This window comes from Eriocheir sinensis, chromosome 60 (assembly GCF_024679095.1).
Source record: "Eriocheir sinensis breed Jianghai 21 chromosome 60, ASM2467909v1, whole genome shotgun sequence".
Lineage (NCBI taxonomy): Eukaryota > Metazoa > Arthropoda > Malacostraca > Decapoda > Varunidae > Eriocheir > Eriocheir sinensis.
Window position 1 is genome coordinate 2,268,807 of NC_066568.1, and position 9,909 is coordinate 2,278,715.

The 9,909-nt window shown below is 45.5% G+C and overlaps 3 protein-coding genes across 6 annotated transcripts in view; 1 reads left to right on the top strand and 2 right to left on the bottom strand.

The window, feature by feature from the left end:
* LOC126985707 (uncharacterized) overlaps positions 1-2,602 on the bottom strand; it is a 60,006-nt gene extending 57,404 nt beyond the window's left edge. For 2 of the 4 annotated variants that reach the window (XM_050840878.1, XM_050840876.1), the window contains exons 1-3: positions 2,002-2,202; positions 1,369-1,497; positions 323-423 (exon numbers count right to left, since the gene is read on the bottom strand). In XM_050840878.1, coding sequence (XP_050696835.1) covers positions 323-423; positions 1,369-1,485 — 218 coding nt within the window. In that variant the 5' untranslated portion in view covers positions 1,486-1,497; positions 2,002-2,202. Of the gene's footprint in view, positions 1-322; positions 424-1,368; positions 1,498-2,001; positions 2,205-2,459 lie in introns of those variants that run through there. The other 2 variants (XM_050840875.1, XM_050840877.1) reach the window with 2 other exon arrangements.
* Positions 1,987-7,515, bottom strand: LOC126985604 (uncharacterized). Its single transcript, XM_050840758.1, has 5 exons — positions 7,449-7,515; positions 6,364-6,471; positions 4,129-4,243; positions 2,460-3,311; positions 1,987-2,204 (listed from the first exon to the last, which is right to left on the bottom strand). The coding sequence occupies exons 2-5, from the start codon at positions 6,442-6,444 to the stop codon at positions 1,987-1,989; spliced, it is 1,266 nt and encodes a 421-aa protein (XP_050696715.1). The 5' UTR covers positions 6,445-6,471; positions 7,449-7,515.
* A 1,541-nt stretch (positions 7,516-9,056) lies between these two features.
* Positions 9,057-9,909, top strand: part of LOC126985709 (ankyrin homolog) — a 2,085-nt gene continuing 1,232 nt past the window's right edge. The window contains exon 1 of the mRNA XM_050840881.1: positions 9,057-9,909. This exon is cut by the window's right edge and continues 1,232 nt beyond it. Coding sequence (XP_050696838.1) covers positions 9,308-9,909 — 602 coding nt within the window. The 5' untranslated portion in view covers positions 9,057-9,307.

Consider the following 9,909-nt stretch of genomic DNA (forward strand, 5'->3'; position numbering starts at 1 on the left):
GATACAGCGGTCATTCTTCTAGACTTTCTTTACAGTTAAGGACGCAGCTCAATAGCAAAATAAGAAAAAGCCCACTAATACTGTACTTGTAATACTTTCAATACTTATGGTACAGGAGTCATTCTTTATATATGGTACAGGGGTCATTCTTTATATATATACTTTTTTTTATAGTTAAGGACACAGCTCAATGGTGAAAAAACTAGAAAAAAGCCAGCTAATACTGTAATCTTAACACTTCTAATACTTATGATAATCCAAAATGGTCAAAATATTTCAAGACTTATTTTCCAACATTTAGAAATTCCACAACTGTACTTACCAAACCTGCATGTCCCTGACGGCGAGTGTGGGAAGCGGCCTGCGGAAGGTGACGTCCAGCCCCTTGTGCCACGTGATGCGGTACACACCACTGCCGTTGTGCTGGGGGGATGGGACACAGGGAGCGGTTACACTTGCTCCATTAGGATATGAATCATTATAGGTTTAGATCCACTTACAAGTCATTTCTAAATCTACATGGTTACACTTGCTCCATTAGGATAAGAATCATTATAGGTTTAGACCCACTTACAAGTCATCTCTAAATCTACATAGTTACACTCTCATCATTAGGATAAGAATCATTATAGGTTTAGATCCACTTACAAGTCATCTCTAAATCTACATAGTTACACTCTCATTAGGATATGAATCATTATAGGTTTAGATCCACTTACAAGTCTTCTCTAAACCTACTTAGTTACACTCGCACCATTAAGATATGAATCATTATAGGTTTAGATCCACTTAAGTCTTCTCTAAAGCAACTGATATGAATGCTCTATGTTATTCATGAGGTCAAATTTGTCTAACTCAATTCATCCTTACATTCACATTTCGCTAAAGCTGCAGATGTGAACACACCCTTCTATTCATTTTAAATTTGTCTTTTAACTCAATTTATCCTTACATTCACATTTCTCTAAAGCTGCAGATGTGAACACCCCCTTCTATTCATTATAAAATTTGTCTATTAACTCTTAATTTATCCTTGCATTCACACAAATACCTAGACTTTATAACAGTTAAACCAACATATTATTAGAGTAAAACTTAAAGGAATTCAAACACTTAACTCCACTTCACTTCCATCTCAAACAACCCAATTCCTTTACTTCAAAATCTTAAAACAACCCAAATGCTTTTCTTCAGAATATCTCACCTAACAAACTCATCTTGATTCAATTTTAAGAGTCGCCTAAACAAATTTCATCCAACCTCCAGAAATACATTTGTCTGGACCTCACTATCGCTCCCAATGCATGAAGATCAAATATATGGCAAGTTCTATGTTACGTTAGTCCACCAAGATGCACCCACACTCACCATCTTGTCCTCAAACTGCTGGTACAGTCGCTCCGCACACACGATGTCCACAAATTCTGGAGTCTTCAGCACAGGCTCACACTTGACGGCGCCCTTCGTGTGTACCACCGCGGACATCACCTCATGGTTCTGGGGGATGAAGGAAGACAAAGGAAAATAAAACAGTAAAAAGGAAAATAAAACAATAGAGGAAACAAAGAGGAAAGAAAAAACACAAAACCCAGAAAGAGAAAAAAGATGAAAGAAAGAAATGAGAAAAAAAAAAAAGCAAAGGAATATATTTAATTAAGTCTTGGTGAGAGATTAGTTTGGACAATGACATCGCGGTGTTTTCGTTCACCTGGTGTGCTAATTTGACTTACTCCTGCAGCTGTTTTATTAGAAGAGTTTGTTATATATATTGTAATGGACCAAGCAGATGTGGGAAGCCCTTATAACCCACTTGGACAGAGAAACCTTCTAGCTTACTGGCCCATAGTTTTCCTTCATAACTCAGAGGACATGAATTAAGTGTTGCAATTTGCTTTCTACTGATGGTTTGTCTTATAATTTGCTTCCTACAACTATGATCAACTTCTAAAGAGTTCTGAAAGTATTAACAAAAAACACACAAACCCCTTACTGTTCACTCACCCTGATAGCGAAGACGTAGAGGCTGCCAGTCTTGCCGGGGAGCGGGTTACCATCGGCATCGAGGAAGGTCTCCGTGACAAGGCAGAAGAGGAGGTCGAGGTGATGGATCAGGGTAACACTGGCGGGCTGGGCGGGGAACTGTAGACCTCTAAGCTGCTGCAGGACGTTCTCATCAAGCCCGACAAACTTGTACACTGAACCGCCTGAGATGAAAGAAATAAAAGCGATAATTGATAACCAATGTAATGCAACTTGTGACGTAAATATGCTAGTTTCTCCGGCCATTTTTAGTTTCTTTATGGCATATGATGAAGCTCAAGGGCCAAAAAATATATAGAAAAAAATATAACTCACAAAAAAAGGCTTCAAAAAGTTCAATATTGCAAGATTCTTAACAATTTCCTCATTAAAACAAACCAGAAATAAATTGTACAGGTGTTAAGAAAGCCAGATCTCACCTTTAGCACTAGGCTTTGGGGTATAAGGGGGTGGCTGGGTATAGGGCTTTTGGGTATAGGGTGGTGGCTGGGTATAGGGCTTTTGGGTATAGGGTGGTGGCTGGGTATAGGGCTTTTGGGTATAGGGTGGTGGCTGGGTATAGGGCTTTTGGGTGTAAGGTGGTGGCTGGGTATAGGGCTTTTGGGTGTAAGGTGGTGGCTGGGTATAGGGCTTTTGGGTGTAAGGTGGTGGCTGGGTATAGGGCTTTTGAGTATAGGGTGGTGGCTGGGTATAGGGCTTTTGGGTATAAGGGGGTGGCTGGGTATAGGGCTTTTGGGTATAAGGGGGTGGCTGGGTATAGGGCTTTTGGGTATAAGGTGGTGGCTGGGTATAGGGCTTTTGGGTATAAGGTGGTGGCTGGGTATAGGGCTTTTGAGTATAAGGTGGTGGCTGGGTATAGGGCTTTTGGGTATAAGGGGGTGGCTGGGTATAGGGCTTTTGGGTATAGGGCTTTTGGGTATAGGGCTGCTGGGTATAGTTTTGTGTATAAGGTTGCTGAGTATAAGGTTGCTGAGTATAAGTACGGGTATAAGGCTGTGGTGTATAACTGTGGGTATAAGCTTGAGTATAAGTATGGGTATAAGCTTGTTGAGTATAAGTATGGGTATAAGCTTGTTGAGTATAAGTTTTGGTATAAGCTTGTGGGGTATGAGGCTCTTTAGTATAGGGCTGCTGGGTATAGGTTTGCTGGGGGTAGGTTTGCTGAGGGTAGGGCTGGACACTCCTCCGAGCCCTGGACACACCAAGCCAGCCCTGGACATCTTCAATCAGGTTGCGTTGGGCTTCCCTGAGAGTCTCTTGCACCTTAAGGTCTGGAAAGAATTAACAGAAGCAGACTATGAATTTTGAAGTCATTCTATTATTAAGTATTCGCAATGTAATGTTATTTCATTCAATATTTTCATGGACTTTTCTCTTTTAACCCGGTAGCATCAGGGATCATGTTTCTTAATGGTCCCTCTAAGTGAGAAAAGCGAGAAAAAATAATCACTCAAACAATTTCATAATATATATCAAAGCATTTGTAATCAGTTTATGTATCATCTATTTTGGGGGGTTTATATCATGGCACAAATTTGGCCCGTCGCTGCAACACGGTAAAGCCACAAATTTGGCCCGTCGCTGCTACACGGTAAAGCCACAAATTTGGCCCGTCACTGCTACCGGGTCAAGTCTTTGCTATGTAGGCTTATTTTATTCAATATTTTCATGGATTTATTTTCTTTCAAGATCTATACAATTATTTCTTTTTTACAAGCAACTGAAATGGTCAAAAAGCTTTCACTAAAACCTTCTCCTCTATAGTACTCTTAAACTCTTTAGAAGATTAATTTATTTTCTTACATCTTCAACTAAACTAAATCTTAAATTGCCTTCTTTTTCCTTTCACATTTTATTTATTAAACTAAAATTTCTCCTTAAACACATTACTCAACCCATCAAGTACTACCTTCATCCTTTTGAGACCATATATGTATCTTGTGTGTGTATATCTCAATACATGTATCAAATCAAAATCTATCGTTCTATTCACCTAAATTTTTGCCTAAGTTTAAACTACACATTTCCATTAAACATTACTCCACTCACAATCAATCTATCCACTCCCACATCCACCCATCCACTCACCGACGTATTCCGTATGTCCGGACACACTGTCGTAGCCGGAACGCAGCTTACTCCATAAATCATTCATCCATTCTGGTAGAGGTCGTTGGGAGTCAGTGTCGGGCACGGCCTCGACCTGTACAAATAATTAAAAAGTGTTGGAAATGGTCCGTGTATTAGCTGTGGTTGGGTTAGTCTAGCATCCAATGATTGCATGCTGGGCAGAGGGTATAGCTTTTTTGTACTGGTGGTTGGGTTAGTCTAGTATCCAATTATTGCATGCAGATGGGCAGAGGGTATAGCTTTTGTGTACTGGTAATTGGGTTAGTCTAGTATCCAATTATTGCATGCAGATGGGCAGAGGGTATAGCTTTTGTGTACTGGTGGTTGGGTTAGTCTAGTATCCAGTGATGGCATGCAGATGGGCAGAGGGTATAGCTTTTGTGTACTGGTGGTTGGGTTAGTCTAGTATCCAAGGATGGCATGCAGATGGGCAGAGGGTATAGCTTCTGTGTACTGGTAATTGGGTTAGTCTAGTATCCAATGATGGCATGCAGATGGGCAGAGGGTATAGCTTTTGTGTACTGGTGGTTGGGTTAGTCTAGTATCCAATGATGGCATGCAGATGGGCAGAGGGTATAGCTTCTGTGTACTGGTAATTGGGTTAGTCTAGTATCCAATGATTGCATGCAGATGGGCAGAGGGTATAGCTTTTGTGTACTGGTAATTGGGTTAGTCTAGTATCCAATGATGGCATGCAGATGGGCAGAGGGTATAGCTTTTGTGTACTGGTGGTTGGGTTAGTCTAGTATCCATTGATGGCATGCAGATGGGCAGAGGGTATAGCTTTTGTGTACTGGTGGTTCGGTTAGTCTAGTATCCCAACAAAGGTAAAGAAAAAAAGCCCGCTAATAGCTGCTCCCACAAGAACAAAAATGAAAGCTTGTTACATGGTTCGAATCAGTCTCACCGAGTAATCACCGGTCGAATATCTGAAGCTTCTACGTGGGCATCCTAAGTACAAACTCTTCCCCACTCGCTAGCTCGAAATTTTGTAGGCCAACTTTTTTTCAGTCAAATATACGTTTCGAAGTGGAATTTAGTGAGTAATTCTTATGGTATCCTCAAAATCCTCATACGCCTATTAGTTCCGAAATTACACCAAGATATTTTTTTTTCCCTCTCCCGTCAGAGTAGGCGAACAACTATAAATTGGTCCACGCTCCTACGCTCCTACAGGTCGCCATGTGTTGCCACTATAAAACTTATCCCAACAAATGACTCTCCCAAATCTGACGTTAATTACCAAAAGCTTTAATTGACCTCTTCAACCCATATCCTTCTCTTAGCCACGGAGAGACACAGGGAGCGCAACCAGGTGGAGAGAGCCATCACCCCGGGACCCATGGCCAGAGGGACACCCGGGGGAGCGCAAGCAGGTGGAGAGAGCCATCACCCCGGGACCCATGGCCAGAGGGACACCCGGGGGAGCGCAAGCAGGTGGAGAGAGCCATCACCCCGGGACCCATGGCCAGAGGGACACCCGGGGGAGCGCAAGCAGGTGGAGAGAGCCATCACCCCGGGACCCATGGCCAGAGGGACACCCGGGGGAGCGCAAGCAGGTGGAGAGAGCCATCACCCCGGGACCCATGGCCAGAGGGACACCCGGTCACCAAGCAGGTGGAAGAGCCATCACCCAGGACCCATGGCCAGAGGGACACCAGGTCACCAAACAGGTGGGCCATCACACCAGGACCCATGGCCAGAGGGACACCAGGTCACCAAACAGGTCCATCACCCCGGGACCCATGGCCAGAGGGACACCCGGGGGAGCGCAAGCAGGTGGAGAGAGCCATCACCCCGGGACCCATGCTCAGAGGGACACCCGGATTACCACGATGTGCCCTCCCCAGGTGTCCCGGGTTACCACGATGTGCTCTCCCCAGGTGTCCCCAGCTACACAGGCCGAAAGGGAGGATGAACAGCTGAATGGCCTACACACCGACTCCCCGGGCCGGGATTCGAACCTGGGGCCGCGGATTATTAGCTAGACAGGCGAACCACTTTTTTTTTTTTACATTAAAGTAAGCAGCTCAAGCCTCAAGGGGAAAAAATAAAATGGGGGAAAACAAGCCCTCCAATAACTACTCCTATATAAAAGGGTAAAGATATTGCCTATAGATGCTCCAAACTGACTTAACTGGGTCCAGACTCCGCCTACTAACACGTAATTATAAACCCTTGCCCTATACTCACCGCCGTCAGCGCCCCCAGCAGGAACAGCAGTGGCAGCAGAAGCCCCAGGGTGCGGCGACGCCCGGGGGAAGGCGCCCACATGGTATTGGCGGCGGCGGTGGTGGTGGTCTGGGGTGGGGGTGGGGGTGGGGGGGAAAGGTTATCACTGCTTATTATGGCAACTATCACATTAGATTATAGATATATTTACTTGCAACAATAAACAATCAATCTATATCAAAGCAATTTTCGTATTTTCTTTTGTTTCGGTTCACTAACTCTTAATTACATAGGCCACAGTTTTCATATTTAGATTCTTGAGATATTAAAAGTCGGCTCGTATTTAAATATGTTTGCAGCCCACTAATAGGTCTACAGTTTCTCAAAGACCACTAATGATACACTGATTCGAGTTTCCATGGGGCCCACTAACGCCATTCACAAGGACCACGAAGAAGATACTAACTCGGGTTTTCATGTTTCTATCCACGCTAAAACTACAATAACAAGATAAGGGAATAATTGAGCTTTTGAAAGAATCACTCCCGAATCATTTGAACCACCGAAGCACCGCGCTGAACCGTGTTAGAGGCAATTACGAGTATATACAATCTAAAATGACTAACACAATAGCTCAGTACACTCCACTGGCAAGCATAGAAATAATCACCCATAACAAACTTCTTATAACATGCAAAAACTATAACATGAACACAGGAACTTTTATCTGGCAACACTCAACACACGTAACACTACCCTGGTAACACTGAGGGTAACGCGACAACTCACGAGCATATCTTACTTCACGTAGCACTGATCAGGTAATACAGGTAATGTCAATTAACGCCCAGCTGATAGTCACGGAAGCTCTGGCAATCACTAACATTTAATTCATCACAGGTATTTAACAGGTCACGCTAACGGGTCACCCACTCACACCAGGTCACCAAATGCTCACACCAGGTCACCATATACTCACACCAGGTCACCAAATGCTCACACCGGGTCCCCAATTGCTCACTTAACACTACTACATGCACTCAAACCCAACAAATAACACGCAACACTAGACAGGTAACACACAGGTAACAAACACCTCACTTTACCTCAGAAAGAGCAGGGACAGCAACACAACCTCCTCCTGCCGGGTTTGAAGGACCACTGCGAGCTGCTGGGCTGGAAGATAAAGAGTTCAGCTGTGATGCATTCATGAACGAAGGAATAGAGAGATAAATAGATAGATAAATAAAGAAATAAACGTAGGAAATATGATATAGGAGATTGTATAGAGTTGTGTCCCATTCTTACGCTTTCTTAGTGATTGATTAGATAGATAACGTGTCCACCTACCTGTTAACTAATTGGCTAATCCTCCAGGTAGGTACTGGTGTGATAAAGGTAATTAGTCTCGTCTTCAGGTAATTAGAAAGTGATTTAGAGTTAGATTTCTACATAGAGTTGATTGTTTTTACGACTGAATATGTGAGTGACGGATTTTTATATATTTATCAGCGTTTATTTCTATTAAAACCATGAATATTTTGAGGAAATTTTCGTCTTGTTTCGTTTTAATTGTCTCGTTTGAAGCGTTTCGAGACGTTCGGATAGAAGATACGAATGCGAGGAGGAGGAGGAGGAGGAGGAGGAAGAAGGAATAGAAAGAGAAGATTTATTATAGGTGGTTAAAAGAGGAGAAAAGAAAGGAGAGGATAAAGAGGAGGAGGATAGAGAATGAAGGAGGAGGAGGAGGGAGAAGAAGGGATAGAAGAACGAGTGTTATTTGTATATATTTAATGATAGAGAAGGAAAGAAAGAGGAAGGAAAGAAGGAGGAGATGAAGGAATGGGAGAGGAAAGGGGAGGAATGGTATGGGGGAGGATGATTAAGAAAAAAAGGAGTGATGGGAAACGAGTTGAAAGGTAATGGTGGTGGTGGTGGTGATGGTGGTAATGGTGGTGATGGTGGTGGTGGTGGTGATGGTGGTGGTGGTGGTGATGGTGGTGGTGATGATGGTGGTAGTGGTGATGGTGGTGGTGGTGGTGATGGTGGTGGTGGTGGTGATGGTGGTGGTGATGAAGAAATAAGAGGAATATAAGAAAAAAGAAAAAAACATTGGTAATTAAAGTACGCAATAACTATTTTCTCATTTTTCTTTCTTCTATTCTCTTTAATGATTTTCTATTTTCGTCTGAATTTTTTTTTTTCATCTATAGTTTTTTCTTTCTTCTATTTTGTCATAAATTTTATCTGGAGTTCTTTTGTTATCTGTTGTTTTCTTATTTTTTTTTCATTTAGATTTCATGTCTTTCAAATCTAATACTTTTTCTTTAATTTTTAATGATTTTTTCATATAAAGTTATTTTTTATCTATTTTTTCATATCAATTTCATGTCTTTCAAATTAATTAAAGGTTAATTGATTGACTGATTGAGTGATTGAGTGACTAAAGACGCAGGCTACAACAACGACAAAAACAAACAAGCAAACACAAACAGTTGAGTTCCTTGCTGTCCCTTCATGCTGAGTTGCAGTGTTGCGTAGTGTTGCTTCCCTCCTCCCCCGCCCCCCCCTCACCGGGCGTCATTCTTGTGGTGTTGCCAGGTAGGTGTTGGGGGGTGAAGGGGAGGTAAGGGAAGGCTTGGCAGGAGAAGGGAGATGACTTTGATGTGGTGGTAGTGAAGGGGGGGGGGATGCTGGGAGGTCGGGAGATGAAGGAGGTGGTGATGAGGGCTGGGCGGCGGGCACAGGTGGGGGCGGGTATATATAGCAGCAGCGGGCACAGCAGCAGCAGGAGGGGCGGCGGGCGTTGGCAGTGCACCGCGGCGGGTGGCGGGCGTCGCGGCGGTGGTGGCGGTGTGTCGGGTGTGTGCCTCGTGGTATACTTACTTGTGCTGCGTGGAGGTGCGGTGAGCTGTGCAACAAAGGTTCGGTGCCGCGGCTGTGGCCACCGTGGCCCACCGGCGCCATGCTGCCCCTTGGTCCCTCCCTCAGGAGGAGTCTGCCGGGGCCGCCGCAGGAGGCCGGCCCCGAGGGTGACGAGGCCTCGCGCCTGGCCCGCGCCTTCGTGACCTGCGACGAGGCGGCGGTGCAGGCGTGGCTGGGGCGCGGCGGTGACCCCGACCTGTCACTGCCCGGAGGCCACACGCCGCTCACCTTCCTGGTACGGAACGCCACCGCGGGGAACTGGGAGGCCGTGGCGCGCCTGCTGCTGGAGGCGGGGGCGTCGTTGCAAGCGCGCGACCCTCAGGGCACGCCGCTGCTGACCATGCTGATCAGGGCCAGCAGCCCTGACCTGGTGCGCCTGGCCCTGGACCGCGGCGCCGAAGTGAACGTGCGCGGCGCCGACGGGGACACGCCGCTGCTGGCCGCCGTGCACTACCGCCAGGTGGAGGCGCTCAAACTGCTGCTGGAGCGCGGCGCCGACCCCAGCGCGACCTCCCGGGACGGCAACTCGGCGCTCATGTGGGCGGCGGGGTGCAGCAACGGCATGGGCATGCAGCGCTCCCTGACCTGCGTCCGCGCCCTGCTGGCCCGCGGCGCTGACCCCAACTTTAGGAACCCGCGGGG